The sequence below is a fragment of the Melanostigma gelatinosum genome (assembly GCF_949748355.1).
Source record: "Melanostigma gelatinosum genome assembly, chromosome: 9".
NCBI classification, from domain to species: domain Eukaryota; kingdom Metazoa; phylum Chordata; class Actinopteri; order Perciformes; family Zoarcidae; genus Melanostigma; species Melanostigma gelatinosum.
Genome location: NC_136642.1, coordinates 5,001,942 through 5,021,009, shown reverse-complemented (window position 1 = coordinate 5,021,009; position 19,068 = coordinate 5,001,942). Strand labels below are relative to the sequence as shown.

The window sequence follows — 19,068 nt, the reverse complement described above, 5'->3', positions numbered from 1 at the left end:
AGGAAATGGCGCATAGTTACAAAATCATTTCACTTCAGGTTAAAGGAGAAGTTTGCAGGATGACTATGAAACGATTCAAATGTAATATATTCTACATATACAGAGCATTTCATGGCTGTTTATCAACTTGTGTTTGTCGTTTTCGTTGACAGTGATCGGCAGGTGAACATCCATCGGGTCTGATCAGTTTGATTCAGTCCGTCTCCAACGCCCTCAAAGCTGACAAACAATAAACTGCTCATTTGAACTGCGGCTGTCTCTTTCATGATTTGCCAGAACTTGAAGGTCTTGTTGTGTAATTCTGTCAGTTCCTTCCTTTTTAAGAACTCAAACACGCCTGAGATCAGAGTTTAGAGCAGCCGTCTCCAATAAACTGAGTTATTTGTCAGAACACCCGGCTCTCCAAACAAAGTCGAGTGTCACCATCAGCGGGGAAAACAGAAAGATTAAGGAGCGCCGCTTCAAACCAAGCCCTCGTCTGAAGAGCCTCTTTTTACATCACGTCGTCCCCTCGTCGCCTCTCATCAGCGTGTTTTCACATCCTGTCTAATGAACCAATGAGCTCACGGCACAGCCGTAGTGAGCGTGAGCACAAAAACCGAGCCGCTGACAGAGGCCTTTCCCAGAATTCCTACCGGAACTTAGGTAATTAAGAAATGACAAGAGAGGGGATATTAATTAATTTCCAGCTTAAGGCCTGGCAAAGGTTGATAAGACACACAGAGGTAATTGTGTTAATTAATCTGCTAACACAGAGTGTGTGCGGAGGGTTGGGGAGGGGACTGGAGGACGTTATCAAACACTGCGGGAATGGTTTCCAGAAGATTTTGCAAGTCAAGGAAAAGTGATTGTAGTCTTCAACACACAGCTAGGGCGCTTCTCTGTTGTGGTAATGAATACACTCAAACTGACCTCAAATCTGAAGTTCAAAGTGTGCTTAATGGAGTCAGATGCTCGAGTGCACTCGTTTGGTCCGTTTGAAAAAATGAATATGGGGTTGGAGGAGTGAGCGTATCTCCAGTTTGAAATGTTAAATACATTGATATCCATCGCATGTTTTTGTTTCTACAGTTTCTACAGAAGTTCTTAGAGCCCAATGTGTCATCTTCAAATTACCAAAATGTCAGGCTGACCTTTAGGGAAATGAGGATGAAATATTGCACAAGGAATCTAGACTATATCAGGTAAAACACATTTAAACATGGAGTCAGGGGTGTGATGTTTAAATATAATCTATACAGTCTAAATGGAGGGTTGGAATAAGCTGATACACTAAATATATGATACTGTCAGATAGCAATAACATGTAGGCCTACATAGGTTTAAAATAAATTAATAAAAAGTTCCATCTACCTGAGTTAATCCCTGGTTTAATTCCCCACCTAGCCAGCACGCTAGGTGACTCGAATCAAACACACCTGGACACAGGTGCATGCTGGGTGTGGCTAACATGCTAAGTGCTAACATGCTCGTGGGGAATGCCTCCAGGTGACTTCACAGCTGGACTTTCACATTCATTAGGTTATACTGGGACAAAGAGAAGTTAAATGGACTGTTATACTGGGACAAAGAGAAGTTAAATGGACTGTTATACTGGGACAAAGAGAAGTTAAATGGACTGTTATACTGGGACAAAGAGAAGTTAAATGGACTGTTATACTGGGACAAAGAGAAGTTAAATGGACTGTTATACTGGGACAAAGAGAAGTTAAATGGACTGTTATACTGGGACAAAGAGAAGTTAAATGGACTGGTTATACTGGGACAAAGAGAAGTCAAATGGTCTGTTATACTGGGACAAAGAGAAGTTAAATGGACTGTTATACTGGGACAAAGACAAGTTAAATGGTCTGTTATACTGGGACAAAGAGAAGTTAAATGGACTGTTATACTGGGACAAAGAGAAGTTAAATGGACTGTTATACTGGGACAAAGAGAAGTTAAATGGACTGTTATACTGGGACAAAGAGAAGTTAAATGGGCTGTTATACTGGGACAAAGATAAGTTAAATGGACTGTTATACTGGGACAAAGATAAGTTAAATGGACTGTTATACTGGGACAAAGAGAAGTTAAATGGACTGTTATACTGGGACAAAGAGAAGTTAAATGGACTGGTTATACTGGGACAAAGAGAAGTCAAATGGTCTGTTATACTGGGACAAAGAGAAGTTAAATGGACTGTTATACTGGGACAAAGACAAGTTAAATGGTCTGTTATACTGGGACAAAGAGAAGTTAAATGGACTGTTATACTGGTACAAAGAGAAGTTAAATGGACTGTTATACTGGGACAAAGAGAAGTTAAATGGGCTGTTATACTGGGACAAAGAGAAGTTAAATGGACTGTTATACTGGGACAAAGAGAAGTTAAATGGTCTGTTATACTGGGACAAAGACAAGTTAAATGGACTGGTTATACTGGGACAAAGAGAAGTTAAATGGACAGTTATACTGGGACAAAGAGAAGTTAAATGGACTGTTATACTGGGACAAAGAGAAGTCAAATGGACTGGTTATACTCGGACAAAGAGAAGTTAAATGGACTGGTTATACTGGGACAAAGAGAAGTCAAATGGACTGTTATACTGGGACAAAGAGAAGTCAAATGGACTGTTATACTGGGACAAAGAGAAGTTAAATGGACTGGTTATGGATGAAGAATGAACGAGCAGAGGACTTTGCGGTGCGCAGGACCTGCAGACAGGTGAGTAGCTGCTACAACGTGTTGCAACTACACCGCACAGAGGAGGGCGTTTACATCTACTGCGTTGCATAGCAACAGCACTGTGTGTTTCTGTCGCACGACACGATGAGCTGCAGCTGAGCAGGCTCTCCTCTGATGTAATGTGTGTTCGTGGCTGCAGCGGCTGTGGAGTTGATATTGTTTTAAGATCTCTGTGTTGTTTTCTTCTGCGATGTTTTATTCCACTGTTGCTTCAATAAGAAGTGGCAGTTTATTTATGCACTATTTATCCTCATGCTTGTTGTTTTGTCTCTTTGTTGGTTAAAAGCTATACCGAGAGAGGCGGCTGCATATTCAAAATGGAAAATAAGTTGCATTAAAGTTATTGTTCGGGCATTCTAGCTGACTTAGTTTTTACTGTTATCGGAATAATTTTGATGAGTACATTTTTATTGAAAATAGGTTGATTGTACTTTTACTTGTGTATAATATTCTGGTAGTTTTTGCATCCCTCCTTTTACTGCATGTGTAAAATAGGCCGAGCTGGAGCTCCAATTAAGGGGAATAAAAGGTAAAACCTACTTATGAAGCCTTTTTAAAAACATAAGTGATTGAGAAAAGTTGTAAATTGTCTCAATGGAGACTCTGAAACCTTGTCTTTTTAAAATTTGATCAATTAAAGATGATGCACTAACACGAGTCCACTCTATTTTGCACACAAGCCCTTGGACAGCCACTAGATGGCAGTGCAGCGTCAAGGGGAACACCAGAAAAAAACAAAAAACTAAACTTTTGTGACAGGACACATCTAATAAAAGCATTTTTAGATTGATTTCATGTGTTTAATGAATTCTGGATCAATCAGTTCAGCGTTGAACACCTGGAACCGCCGTACAGCTCCACCTCTTAGTGAACCACAGAGGCCCTCATGGGCACAAAGGCCCCAAAGCCTGCATTGAATAAACATCAAATGCTGTAATGACATCTTCTACCACAATCACGAAAAACAGCATTCCTCCGACTCTCAAGAGGAACTTTATTATTTAAAAACATGCTGCAACCTCAGCAAATTAGTTTTGCGTAGCGTTACCTCTGGGTCTACACAGCGAGGCTGTAACGCCCCGGGTCACACGTCTAATGTCCAAACCGCAGCCGCAGAGTGTTTCTGACCAGCTTAGCGGCTCGCCAGCGGTCCCCAATCTGCCTCCAGAGCAATTAACGCCTCCTGTAGTGAACAGAATGGATGAGGGGTTGGTGGTTTTAGTCGAAGGCAAAGCCCTCGTCTTAAGGACCTTAAGCTCCCCTGGGCTGCCAGCTCATGACTTATAGATCACACCGGCTGTGTTGACTCAACTGTAAATATACTCACAAAACAAAAAACACTGCAGGGTTATTATCATGGCAGCCGGCCTCGGCTTTTAGGTGAAATATTGACTCATGAGGGACAGGTTTGGGGCAGAATGGCATTGTTTTGATGTAAGGGCATGATAAATGGTATTGCTGTTTTGTGCTGTATGGGTGAGGGTGTAATAACTATAACGTCGAGCTATTCTAAGGTCTCCACAGTCATGAAGGTAATAACCAGATGGAGCAGATTTAAAAAGACAAAAAAAAGTTCTCATTCTGCTTCTTTTTGTGTCTTCACTGTGTTCAGTGGACTGAAGTTGCCATTTTTTCCTTTTCGTTTTTCCCCCGTTTTTTCTTTCTCCACCTGAACACAACATTTATTTTGCTGGTTCATGGCACAGAGGTCGCCCGAGCACTGTCCATTGTGTCCGCTGATTCTCAAGGTTTTAGGTAAAGCTGTCGTGCTTGAATCCGCGCCGTCTTCTCTTGATGTCTTCTTTCTCTCTATAATCTCTGTCTTGTGAGTGTTTTGCAGACTGGAGAGGCAGCTCTGTGGTCACTTCCTCATACGGATGCAAAATAAATCGACATATGCGAATGTCACTTTGCTATGTGGCAACCTTACTTACTCGCTGTAGTTTTATGCTCAAATGTGTGGAAAACTATCATACATACAGAGGAAAATACTGCAAGAATATTTATACTACCGAAGTTATGAGTTTATGAGTCAAATCTAGAGCCGAACTATAATTCCTGGAAAGCTTTGTGCTTAAGCACCTCGGTTACTTTTAATCGCCGCTGCCTCGACAAACTGATCCCGTATTTCCTCTGACACAAAAAGAAGCAACGACACGTGTACACATTAAATATAAATCATTTTATAATATACAAATTGTACAGATGTCATGAACAATAGGAATGTGGACATACTCGGGATAGCAAAGATAAAGAGTACTTTTATCCTCCTCGATAGCAAACACTGCTATGCAAGTGACGACGGCACATGATCAAAGATACTCAACATTCAAGATGGCAGCCGAGGTGATAAAAAAACATCAGACAAAAACCTAAGAATACATTTTCCAGAGGCTGTGAGCAAGCTAAAGTGACAACGCAGAAGAACAAAAACAAAAAGACGGCATCCTATTGTATCATGTTCTGTCATTTCTACTCTGCCCATTTCACATCATAGTAGCACACAGGAAATGAACCATTGCGTTTTATTTTTCTTTACAGCGTCACCAAGAACGATTGCACCAGCGCCACTATTGAGGCTCAGAGACGATTATGCTGATAGAAGACAGGAAACTGTATATGATCTTTTTTTTCTTTTTTTTGTATTTTTTTGCACGAAAGGGCAGAGAGCTGCAAATGTATATTTAAGTCGAACATTAGTCAAAGGTCTCCTCCTTTTCACGAGCGTGGTTCAGCATCATTTAACTGATGAAGTGTGAGATCCTGCCTCGCTTTCCTCTCCCTGTCTGTGTTTTTCTTTTACCAGGAAAAAAATCTCAATTACCCACAGTCCCTGAAGTGTACTCGTGTTAAAGGTCAGACTGCACTGTCACCAATCAGCCCTTATCAGGGAGGCCGCGGCCTCAGGTAGGACGGGCGGCTGCAGGGCCGCCTGCAACTTTAGTCAAGGTTCCGAGCGTCTTTGCTTGTGGAAGTCCAACCGGACCGTAAGGAGTCGAGGAGTCATGTCACATGACATCACCTCGCCCCTAACCGATGTTTCCAAAGTCTGCTCTTCTAGATGTTGTGGAATCTGATCTGTCTGTTTTCACAGGATGCCAAAGGGGAATAAATGTCAGTTTCAGATGAAAAAAAAACAACTAAAATAAGAGAAGGAATACTGAAACAGATTCATGAAGCAGATACAGTAGATGACAGTTATGTTTATCTCGATGACGGGGAAAATGAAGAAATTGATTAAATCTGTCGGAATACGTTGACCGGCATCCAGTGGGGACATTTTGGCAAAATATTCCCAATGAGCTCGTCGGCTATCAAAAGGCGTCTTTTGGTATTGCCTTTCATAATAATTCATATTTGTCACATCCTGACAAACGCGTGAAAGTGACAGCTGAGTCGTATTTGCACTCCCAGCATCTCTGATGCAACAGGGAGCTTCAAATATTCCTTGACTACAATAAGTGCTTCTTAAAGCTCAAACAGCCGAAAGCTAAAAGCAGCTGAGAGAAGGAAGATTAAAGAAAAAAAAGAAAAGAAAACACCACAGAGAATACGCTATGACTTCATATCCTAATTCAATATTATCAGAGTGGTCATTTGTCACGTGCTCCTTCAAACTCCTGCGTACAGCTGTGAAAACATCCATTCCGGCTCCAATATGACCCTTGACCTCGTCTGCCATTGGCGATCCCGCCCACGGGTCTGGACTCCGTCATAGTGGAGGGCGAGAGGACAAAGAGCATTACGTTCGTGGGTTTAAAACCAACAACGGCCCTCGGGAGGTAGCTCGAAGCGTCGGTCAGAAACGCATCTTTAGCAAGCTTTAGCGAAACAGCAGAGGCAACACGAAGCCCACAATAAAACCTCTGGACTCAAAAACGGAACATTCACAATAATAACAGAAGAAAGAAATTCAAAATATCTTAAAAATATCTCCTATTAACCTTCATATAGACAAACACTTGTATCCCCTCACTCTGAATTCCAGCAATAAAACAGAGAACAACCGCTTCAAAAATACCAACACGGACTGCAGCAGATCTTTCCTGTTCCACTCCAACAAACATATAACACTGAAATCACTTGTGCCTCTAAAGGACGTTTCTAAGAAGCAGATCGTGGGGCATTTACAGTATAGTAATAAGGCTAAGCTGGTCACAGTTTTCATTTTCTACTCTACACAAAATCACTTGCCATTTTACATTGAAAATCTCAGCGGCGGGCGGATTCATTAAGGAGAGCACTTGTTCAGCATCATCGATCTGACTTGTGTGTAATTGAAGAGTTTCATCTCCGAAAAGGAGACGTTTCTCTTGACCAAAGTATCACCCATTCTCATAAAACAAAAAAATATACAAATTATGACGAATTATAGCCTGTGTGAAGCAGGACAGCAGGTAGTATACGTTCTTGATTAACCGAAAGCTAACATTTTAATAAATAGGCTTTCTGAGATATATATATATATATATATATATATATATATTTATATATTTATTTTCCCAACATGTTGAGCACACACTCTTCCTCCTCAGTGCACATGATTCCCCATGACATCAGCTTAAATCTGAAGGCTATTTGCATGACATGTTGAGGGGGGTTTGCTTTCAATCCATCCCCCAATAAGTGACCCACATTATAAATGCATGATTCCTGACGGAGACCCCACTGACAAAAGCCATTAGTGAGCGAATGAGAGCTCCACACCGTGAACGTCGCCACCTTCCTGCCTCCCTTTCACCCCCCCCCCCCCACACCCCTTTTTTTGTAAATGGAAAGCTACAAGGTGCCATGAAACGGCACATTATGACTTGGTTATTGTCAGAAATGATGTCGGGAAAGAGGTGCTTAAAGAGCTGGAGGTAAAATAATGAAGGGAATCTCAACGGGGGAATGCCGTACGCAAGCAGCCGTTACTTTTTAAATGAGCCTATTCATTTCTTTTATTCGACTCCCTTATCCTCTGCGGTCTTTTCTCGTTCGCTCTCTTTCTACGTCTCAATTTCTCTCCCCTGGATCTCCAGTTCTTTTGGGTCCCTGTAAACAACAAGGCTCGGTCTTAACCGTGTCCCCGCACTGAACTGTGGCCGTTGACTGGAAATATCAAATTCTTTTTTTTTTTAAATGCAACTTTTGTGCAAAACAAAATTCCTCACTCCTGCATGTGAGCGCTAACTAGGTGCATCTGAATATGAATTCTGCCCCCCCCCCCCCCCAAGCTGCAAACATTCAGCTGACTTTCACATCCTTATCTGACTCGGTTCTGAATATGGAACATTCTGTATGCAAGGTGAGCTGAGCACACCACACACCAAAGAGTGATTATCGGCTCTCTTTGAAGCACTTGACGGCTTAGAGCTCAGCGTAAACAATTATCTCTTCACCCTACTTTGGATTGCCTGTCGCAACAAACGCCTTTCCCATCACCTCTACCAGCACTCTCCTCCGAGTTCCCTCAACCGACCGACTCTGGTGCACAGAACGAAGGAACGGGAAATGGCGATGCGGTCTGTGATCGCACAAAGATGCCTGCCCTTAAAATTGTCACGTCGTGTGGATGATGACCTGTCAAAATTCTGCCTCCTTGATTTCGGAGGTGACTTGTCTTTTTCTCAGCGTCACAAACTGAAAAAGAGCTGCTCTCAGTATAAGTACCTCTTGTAACGGGTGCTTTATCTGGGTACAACTATTAGGACCTATGGTTCTCAAACGCAACCAGAGAGCTATTCTCCGATCCACGGTCGCTGCTGTTCTCTCAGTTTATGTAAATAACCCTTAGAATTACATTCCATTGAAAATCATGTCACCATAATAATAGAACAGGAGTAGAACGGACATCGAGCTGTTCGCCGTGGTCATTTGATTATTTGAAAGTAGCCCGCTTTGCAACACTCCACATAAAAATGGCCGCCGCTCTAACCATCCTGCTACGTTGACTTCAGTGGGAATGTCCGTTCTACTCTTTCTCTATTTCTACGCATGTAACGTTCCTCCCTTAAAGGCCTGGTCACACCAGAAAGTGGCCCAGTGTAGTTTAGGGTGTAGGGACTATTCACAAGGCTAGTTGGGAAACTGCAAATGCTAACAAGCTAGCGTTAGGCCTTCTTAATAGTCCGCCGAGCTGTTTTTAGTTTCAGTTTAAGACATATTTGTGGCATTGACTCCTGTCTCACAACTGTCTCTTCTGTGTAGCAGTTTATATTCTGACAGAGGAGGTGAATTAAAAGTGGATGGCGCAACACAGCGAAGCTAAGCTACGATAGCTTCCTCCAGTACAGTTTTAACACTGTCAGCATAGCTGACTGAAAGATTTACTTTGCCCTGACAAACAAACTCAATTACTTCTGCAATTACATTGAAAGGAAATTAATTTTGCTGGTGTGACCAGGCCTTTAAACTGTTTCTTCTTAAACAAGAAGAAAACGCGCTCCAATCTGATCATGGCATCATTCTAGATTTTCAACCCCCTGTCGATCCTCCTCCTGTTATTCGAGTGTCTCCACATTGTGTTTGATATATATATATATATATATACATATACATTCAGTATGTGAGATAATGCATTCGGGCTGACGTTACATGGAATCTCTCTGTAGCTACACTATGGCAGGTTGCGGGTGAATCGTCTGTGAAAGTTGGTCGGTTTGGAAAACGCTGCAGCGATTGGGGTCGAAGCCCCTTTAATTTGGATCCGGGACGACAACTGTGAACCAGTTCTTACGATGGGGGGAATTTGAGAGGTAGGGTGGGAAGGAATCTTGACTCGGACTGCTTGGGGCTACTCTTCCTTCTCCTGGCTTTCGATAGTCGGTGTGGCCTGTGAATCTGCCGTGATCTCCTTGGCGATGACGTCCACGCCCGCCGGCTCTTCCGTCTTGCGTTTGATCGCGATCTCCTCGCCCTCGTCTTTCTCCCCGTCCGTCTCCACCCCGTTTTCGATCACAGCTTCTGCCACGCCCTCGCCGCCTTTTTCTTTGGTCTCGCGCCGAGCTTCGACGGTCGCAACGATTTCCGTCACTTCCTGGACCTCCCTGTTTTTTAAAGGCTCTCCGGTCTCTTTTGTTCCCACTCCTTCCAGTGCCATCTTTTCTTCTCCCTCTTCCACTGTGCCGTGTTCTGCTCCTTTGTCCTCTACTCCTCCATCTTTCTTTTCAATGCTTATTTCAATCCCATAATCAATCATTCTATCTTCCTCACACCTCGCCTCCCTTTCTTTGGACATCTCACTTTCTCTTGCTGCCTCTATATCTGTTGCGTTCACCCTCTCGTCCCTACTCTGGTCTTCCTCTTTCTCAACCTTCTCCCTGTCGTCAGTCTTGGGATCGTCTGCATCCTTCTCGGTCTTTGTTTTTTTCTTCTTCTTGTTCTTTGCCGAGTCTTTGATGCAGTTCTTGTTGGACTTGCTTCGGGGCTTGAAGATCAATTTCTGAAACATTCAAAGTTTACATTGGACCATTAGTGGAGCGCATTGTGACTCTTTAAATATGCTTAATTAAGAATGGATCACAGCGGATCTAATATTCCACTGGCATAACGAGCTAATTCAAATGAGTCTCATTGATGCCGAGGAGGAAATTGAGGCCACTTTGAGGGGAGGTATTGGTGGCCTCCAGGTCTGCAGTCTGACCAAACAAACAGGCAAAAAGTTAATGCAATATGTCGTCAATTACCTGAACAACTTCTGCAGGGTTCAACACACTGCAGGGATAAAGAGAACTGAGAGAGACCGCAATGAACCGGCCAAGAAAATCTTGTTAACGCAAGCAATTCCCTGAGTCTTAAGGCCTATTAAATCTGTTGTTGTGATGGAAGTTTAAATTCGGGTCACAGAAAGCTCCAACATGGATTCATTCCACTGCGGATAAAGGTTAGCTTTAGAGGTTATCGCCGCTATTCAGGGTCGCCAAGAAAGCATTGCCAACCCTGTTTCTCCAAACAACACATTTGTCTGTTGCTGAGGAACTCCCGATATCTCAAACGGAGAGGAGTCGCCTCGCACATGTTCCAGCGCTCTGTGCGTGTTTGGCAAAAAACAGCTGCGGAACTGAAGGTGGCAAAAGGTGATGTTGGCCCTGGATAGATGGTGAGCAGGTGTCTGAGCGACTGGTGGGAGAACACGTCAGCCAAGAAACACAGAGAGAGGAATGTGAGGTTGTGTACCTTGGATTCCCTCTTCTTTCGGCCCAAGATGGGTCTCTGCAGGAAAACTATCTGTTTGGTGGACAGACTTCCATCACTAAAAGAGAAACAGAGCGAGAGAGAGAGAGGAAAAAAGAAGAGGAGCAGCTGTAAATGTTGGCAATTTATTAAGTTCATTTCTTCAGCAAAAACCTTTTTTTGGCACACATTTATTTATAAATGATTAAACATAAAATGATGAAGGATTGGAGCAAACCTTTCCCAGTTGCTTTTCAACATTTATGAACAAACACTGACAGATTATTTGCTTGACAAATTGCAGCAGAACTCTAAGATAAATATGTATAATTCATTTGCGTTAAATCCTTCCATCAAGATAGTCTGATGATTGCCGGTCACTGCTCATGCTTTACACTCTTATCTGACAGTTCAGGGACATAGGCTTGTGGCCCAACCTCTTCACCGCTGTCATCAGTCATCGTCATCCCCCTCATGTTTGAGTCTCGCAAGGAAACCGATATTTCACGCGCAAGGTTGCAGATTTTTAAAGTCCGCCTGAACATCTGTAACTTCTCAGAACATGCGTTACTTCTCTTTTCCTCAATTCCCGAAACATAATCCTCCGTCCCGTGCACAAGTCACACTCCTGTGTCTCGAGAAGGATAATCTGCACAAGTGCTCGCGCTGACAGATTAATCGTGGCAGGAAATGCAGATTCTCTCTCTCTCTCTCTCTCTCTCTGTCTCTGTCTCTCTGTCTCTCTCTGTCCAAGTAGCTGCCTGCTTACTTGTACCACTCTGCTTTTATCTCCTGTGACAGACTCATTTCTGGCAGTTTTATTGTTAGTTTTCGCTTTATTCCTTCAATTTATCTCTTGCTATTATTGGACACGCCTTAAAAAGCAGATATGTTGTCCTGCACCGCTATATATCTGACACAAGTTCAATAACGCATGCGCTCGCGTGCACACACACACACACAAAGGTTAGGTGCTGTCTAAAGTTAAGCTGGCAGCTCAACCTTGCACACGAGGAAAGATGATCGCTTTATGATCGCTGCAGAACCCTAAAAGCCTGCTACACATCTTCCCTTTCTCAACATCAAATGGACCTGAGACTCCTCCAGCAGAAGGCTTACTATCTAAACCATCCAAAGCCCACCACAACTTCTTCTTTTTTTTCCATTACCTTCTTCCTCCCACCATTTATCCGTAAGCTATTTTCGAGGCTGTGAAGAATGCTGGACGGCTTCCTGGCGAATCAAAGCTGAAGACTAACCGGAGTTCCCAGCAAAAGCCCCGGCCCATTAAGCCAGAGAGGAGTGGATGGCTTAGAAAATGACAGGCCTTTACAGAACCTTCTCTCGGCTGTCAGTGTCAGCCGCACCATTATAACTTGAAGGCATATAGAACGGCAATGATCTGTGTCTATTTCTGGGTGAATGTACCTGATGGCAGCTCCATCTTTAAGGGGAAATAGTCTACTGCCCACCTCTGCTGCAAACTGCCACTTGAAAAAATCCAAAACACCTGACAATTCAAATGCTGCACTCAAAAGAAATGCGGATTTGTATTCCAAAGAGACTCTAAACTATCTGTTAATCACTATTTAGTCTCCAGCTAATTTAGATACCTGCAATAATGAACTCATTTGTCTGCACCTTGTTGTTCCCTTGTTGTATGTTCGCTTGTTCCACAGCTAATGTTGAGAAATTCACATTTACTGTAGTTAATGGCTCTAAAATGTAATTACCGCCTACATTAATCGAATGCGGGCAAACAGGAATGCATGCTCCGAGACAACTACATGAATTAATGTTGCGTGGAGAAGCCGCTGAGCACCAGTTAGCATTAATTTCAGACGCGGCTGAGATCACTGACACTTATCCGACCCCTCCAGATGAAGTGCAGTCTGGAAACCCTCAGACTGCAAAAAGCGTGCATTTGCAAATTTGCCGTTAAAAAAAAAAATTGGAGTCAACAGCACAAAAACAAGTGTAATGATGAGTATTGCTAATCTGAAATACATCGTCAACCATTATTTCGCTGCGCAAAATATTTTCAAGGCAGGGGGAGAAATGAGCTCCGTCTTGTACTGTATCTAGGCCGACTCTGATTAATTAGCCATGTTGTGCTGTGGCATTTTGAGAGGGAGAGGAGAGAGGAGGGGACAAACAAAGCATGAAAATAGAGAGGTAATTAATCAGATATGCTGGGAAAGAGCAGTAAACATGACCAGCTGAGGTGGGGGCCGAGCCCATCTTAAAATGATGCTGACATGCCTGAGATCAACCCTCCCCTCCGTACTGGCCTCAAAGGATCCTTTTCTTGTCCTCGTTTTTTGCAAAGTTTGACAAATCAGGTGGCGATCCTCCCGAATTAAAAACATTTTAGCATGTTACTCCATCTCCTGCATTTCTGGACATTGTTTCCTTGCTGCAGCAGAGGGGCTTGAAAGTGGCTATATGGCACTCATGTGACCGATCCAGCGGACATCTTTCTACACATCAAGGGCTGAGCATGTTGTCGCCCATCACGGCACTCTGAAATTGCTTTTACTGTACTTTGTGTCCATCATAGGAAACTGGAACCATTACAGTGACACATTACCCTTTCAAAGAACACGTGTGTATTGAATGAATAAGCTGCGGCCCTGTCTTTCAATTCAAAATGATGGTTAGATACGTAGACTGGCAGTGCACCATAGCTTACTATATGTTAATATTGATAATTTGGCTAACTGTTTGCTTTGACCGTGAGGACTTTGCAGCACATGTTGATCTTGTACTGGAACGTGCGACAGCTAGCTGTACTTGGTGAATACAGCCCCTTCACTTTACCAATGCTTCTTGTTACAACACATACAGTTTAACTCTTGTTCACGTCATCGCCTCTCGTTATGCCTCAGCGACAGCCGTGGCCGGAATCATTATGTTGTTTCGGGTCATTCGTCCGTCTCCTTGTGGCGGACGTCCAGTTGAACTCGAGCATGAATTGAGTCGGAATTTGGAGGTGAAAGATTACGATCACTGTGACCTCAAAACACATGCTTTTGTCCATTACTCAAGAATTAAAATGCTAATCAAGACAATCTCACACAAATAGTCCAATAGTGGAAAATGATGAAGTGATATTTTGGACAGACATGACTATAAACTGCAACATGACTGCTTTTGCTTCAAGTAAAAGATATTTGACTGGTGCGGTACATCATCAGCATGCTGAAGGACAAATTGCGTCTTGAATTGAAGCTCCTCGGGGGCACCTGAAGGAACGCGCGAGGCCTTTGACCATAAGCGGATGTGCACTCGTATAGAAGGCACGAGTGATGAGTCAGCACAGGCTTAGCAGAGGAACCGTTGCATTTCAGTGAGGACATTTCCCACCAACAGTCAGAGCTGCATGCTTTCACACTTTCACAGCTGCTTCTCGGCATGGAGCTCAGCCCAAATTGGCACAGATTTTGGTCAATTTCGTCTAAAAGCCGTTTTAGTTCTTCGAACAATGACTTTAACAGATAAGGTGTGCGTGCTACAACTTATACAGTTTCCACTGGAATACTGAGGCATATACAGTCGCTCGTGCCCGATGCAAGCTTCTAATGTCTTTGGATTTAAAGTTGAACTTTTTTTTCTCAGCTTCACATTTCTTAAGAAACACTTTGTAGGTTTTTGAGTGAACTTCAGAGTTGCCTCCCAGCAACAAAACTAAAAGATGGCACTAGTGACATGTTCCATTTCTGTTCACGGTAAAGAACACAAAAAAATAAATCAAAGTGTGTGTGTGTTCTTTGCAAACACTGCAGTGACAGAGCTGTTACTAATCAACAGCTACTTCATTGTCATCTTGACAAAACTCCCAAATGTCAACTTTTTTTATGAACTGAGAAAAAAAAAAAGTCTCGTTTCAAGCTCAACGTCGTTGCACTTTTGGGATAATGTGTGTTTTTAAATGATTCAGGAGCAGTGCTGGAACATTATGAAGCAGATTTACTCCGCAAGTAAAACCTTGAGGCAGGGCTAAATATTCAGACGTCTCACTGCATTCTACTTCATTCCATCTTAGCACATCGTCTTCAATTTAACGTTCATTGTTTTAGAATCCTATTCATCTTACATGAAATGCAAAGTAGTTGTGTACATAAGTGTTCACACCTTAGGTCATAGGAGACGCATACGTTATCAGTGGTGCAGCTAATGGGTTTAATAAATACCATGATCGGCTGTGTGTTCTGAATACTTATTGCTTGTTCATAATTCAAAAGCAGCACAGAGGCTTGTGGCTGCTGCTGTTGCAATTCCTTCTGCTTGCCAACGGGGCCCGTTGGAGGTGACCTGTAATGTGTCCCTGTAATGGTCAGATGAGGGTCATTACCTGTTGGTCTTGATGACAGGAGTTGGCAGCACACAGGTGAGCCTCCATCCATACGTGGCCAGGGACTGTAGCAGGGGAACATAATCTGCTTTCACCTGCAAACCCTGCGGAGAAAACAAGACGTCCATTACAACCTGCAATCAGCCCAAACAACCATCTCCCCTCAAACACACACACACACACACACACGGTGTGCATGCATATTATGTAGCGGAGTGCATTCGCTGCTCTGATTACGGCTGAGAAGCATCAAGGTACGAGACGCAATCAAGCGCCGTCGGCATCCCTTCAAATCTCGGTTGACGGAAAACGACCCTTCCTCTCTCACATGGCTTTAATACAACGAGTGTGTGCAGCCGTAGAGCTTGTTTTCAGAGCAATGTACACAGCGAAGAATAACAAAACCTGAGACATAAACTGCTGAACAAACTCCCTGGTCGCCACGAGTCAACATGGCAACCATCTCTATTCATTTGTCAGCACAGTGAGTCCTTGAGCAAATAGACTGCTCCCGTGAAACCGCTCACTTTGTGGTAAACATTTAAACTCTGCGTGTGCTGTTAGAATACTCAACAGAGATGAGCTGTTGTCTCAGTGGCAGATTTAAACCGAGAATGGCTGAAACACAAACATCTGGATGATTGATTTGACTGAAGAGTTAGTAAGTCGAACTGAAATGCACACAGATTACTAAATGTACTTTCAGAACACACACACACACACACACACACACCTACACACACACACACACACACACACACACACACACACACACACACACACACACACACACTGTTGGGAGAGGAAGCGTGTGGGTGGTTTGCCATTCTTGTCATGTTAGGTAGGCGACCTGCCGAAAATGCAAAACCGCAGCGCGTGTCAGTCAGATTGCTCGAAACCAACAACATATGCATGCACACACACACACACCTACACACACCTACACACACACACACACACACACACACACACACACACACACACACAGCTGGCTGGCTTCATATTCTCCAAAAGGATGCCTGAAGTTATGGACTGTGCAAAATAACAATAATTTGAAAGATAACAGTAAAACAAAAGTCTCAGTATTCAGGCCGTTTCTCCCCCCCCCCCTTTTTTTATTATTTTTTTTACATAAATTCCAGACCGTTGCACCCGGATGTGCAGCATGGGTGCTGATGTGAGTCAGGAAGGCGGTGAACATGAACGCAGAACTTCACAGAGTCTATTCATAGTGCGCTGATCAACTGTACGAGAGCAGAGACTTGAGAATGCATCACACGCTACATCAGCCTTCACTGTACTGTGAACCGTGACAGTCCTGTCGAATTAAAGCTGCAGCAGCCGAGGTTCTCGTGTGAGTATACTGTACATTCAGAGACGCTGCATTAGAAAAGTGTCCCTTTTGTCCCTGAAGGAGCCGCCCCACAGATTCACAAAAATATCAAAAACATCAGGTGACACATTAACAACTTCAGGGTGAGATAAAGCAGAGCAGGACCCCATCACCTTTTTGGTTTCCTCTCTTTTCATATGAAGTATCGCAGATCGTAAAAGCTTTTATTGTGGTAGGTCTAACCAGGGTGCTCGTTGGCTATTTCTGCTCTCACAGTTAATTCTTTAGCATAAACTCCTGCATGCTCTGGTAACAACGGCACATATTTTCTTTCACATCTTTTTCTGTATTTTTACGGTATTAACGTTCTTGGAAATAACACTTTAAAGGGACAGTTTGCTCAAATCACGTGATATAATTACACACTTTGCGGGAGGGAGGTAATAAATGATGAAGATGAATGTGGACGACACTACTACCATACTGTAATACTATTAAGAACTGTTCACTACAACTTCTAGTAATAAACTACTGGCAACAACATCTGCTTCAACAACAGCTACTACCATTGAAGCACAACGAATACTATGTATACAAGTACTATTGGTTACCACTTTGCCTCTTCCTTTAGTGTTCCTTCAGTGTTTATCTGACTAACAACTACCACTATGATCACAACTAATGCCACTGCTGTTATACTGCTCTACACCTGTTGACACCTCTTGTACCACTTCCATCAAAACAATCTCTGATTACAATTACTTCTAATTGAGAATAATCCTCCATCTATAGCAGTAGTATCATTACAACTACTACTACCATTATAACTGCTATCCCAGCAACTACGACAAGTAGACAAGTAGTACAACTACCCTCGATCTGTTCTATTGCTACTATACAAGTATGATTACTACCATGACTACAGTACTTTCCTACTAGTATTGCCTCGACTCATTTTGTGTCAGGCTCCAGTTTGTGGTCACACAGAGAGAGAGACAGAGAGAGAGACACACACAGAGAGAGAGAGAGACAGAGAGAGACACACACACAGAGAGAGAGAGAGAGACAGAGAGAGACACACACACAGAGAGAGAGACAGAGAGAGAGAGACACACACACAGAGAGAGACAGAGAGAGACACACACACACACAGAGAGAGAGAGACAGAGAGAGAGACACACACAGAGAGAGAGAGAGAGAGAGACACACACGGAGAGAGAGAGAGACAGAGAGACACACACAGAGAGAGAGAGAGACAGAGAGACACAGAGAGACAGAGAGAGAGACACACACAGAGAGAGAGAGAGACAGAGAGACACACACACAGAGAGAGAGAGACAGAGACAGAGAGAGACACACACACAGAGAGAGAGAGACAGAGAGACACACACACAGAGAGAGAGAGACAGAGACAGAGAGAGACACACACACAGAGAGAGAGAGACAGAGAGACACACACACACACAGAGAGAGAGACACACACAGAGAGAGAGAGAGAGAGAGACACACACGGAGAGAGAGAGAGACAGAGAGACACACACAGAGAGAGAGAGAGACAGAGAGACACAGAGAGACAGAGAGAGAGACACACACAGAGAGAGAGAGAGACAGAGAGACACACACACAGAGAGAGAGAGACAGAGACAGAGAGAGACACACACACAGAGAGAGAGAGACAGAGAGACACACACACAGAGAGAGAGAGACAGACAGAGAGAGAGAGAGACACACACACAGAGAGAGAGACAGACAGAGAGAGAGAGAGACACACACACAGAGAGAGAGACAGACAGAGAGGTTTGAGGTTTAATATCTCTTTATTTGTTTGTGTTAAGTTCCATTTACAGAGTTCTACTGTTACTCAAAACAAACCGAAACTGTTTCAGAACACGATACGTTATCATTTAAAACTGTTCAACAAATACGGTCCAGCAAACATAAACGTGTCTTTAATTGTCTGTAGGCTGAGATCTGACTCTCACTTAGCGCCCACTTTGTCCAGTTCTTTGTTCACTTTGTGAACTATTTTCTTGAGTCTGTATCCTTCCTGCTTCGTGAGACCTCCTCTGTCCTTGCTCCTCATGTGAGATCTGGCAGAGCTGGAGAGCTGCTCCTTGTCCGAGAGGTAGTCCTCCACTCTGACTTTTCTCACATTCTTACTCCTCCTCAGAAACTCCTGTATCTCCTCCACGCTGTAGCCTCCAGAGCCCCGAGAGCTGCCAGCACCGTGTGTAGAGGGCTCACTGTTTACAGCAGAGTTCTCCTCCTGACTGGGCTCAGAGTCCTCCCAACCGGACTCAGGGTCCTCTTCCGGCCTGGACTCACACTCGGCTGCTCCTCCACTGTCTGTAGTTGCCACTTTCTTGGCCTGTGAGCTTCCTCTGTCTCTTCCCTGTTTCCTCTTCAGCTGAGGGGCCTTGAGCTGCTCCTCGTCTGCTTCCATGGCCACCTCCCCACCTGCCTCCACCTGTCCTCCAGTACTCTCCCTCACCTGCT

At 43.6% G+C, this 19,068-nt stretch overlaps 1 protein-coding gene across 1 annotated transcript in view; it reads right to left on the bottom strand.

Annotated features, from left to right (window-relative positions):
- Positions 1–7,495: 7,495 nt before the first annotated feature.
- Positions 7,496–19,068, bottom strand: part of rftn1b (raftlin, lipid raft linker 1b) — a 94,233-nt gene continuing 82,660 nt past the window's right edge. Inside the window, exons 8-10 of the mRNA XM_079276022.1 lie at positions 15,240–15,343; positions 10,889–10,964; positions 7,496–10,154 (exon numbers count right to left, since the gene is read on the bottom strand). Coding sequence (XP_079132148.1) covers positions 9,507–10,154; positions 10,889–10,964; positions 15,240–15,343 — 828 coding nt within the window. The 3' untranslated portion in view covers positions 7,496–9,506. The remainder of the gene's footprint in view (positions 10,155–10,888; positions 10,965–15,239; positions 15,344–19,068) is intronic.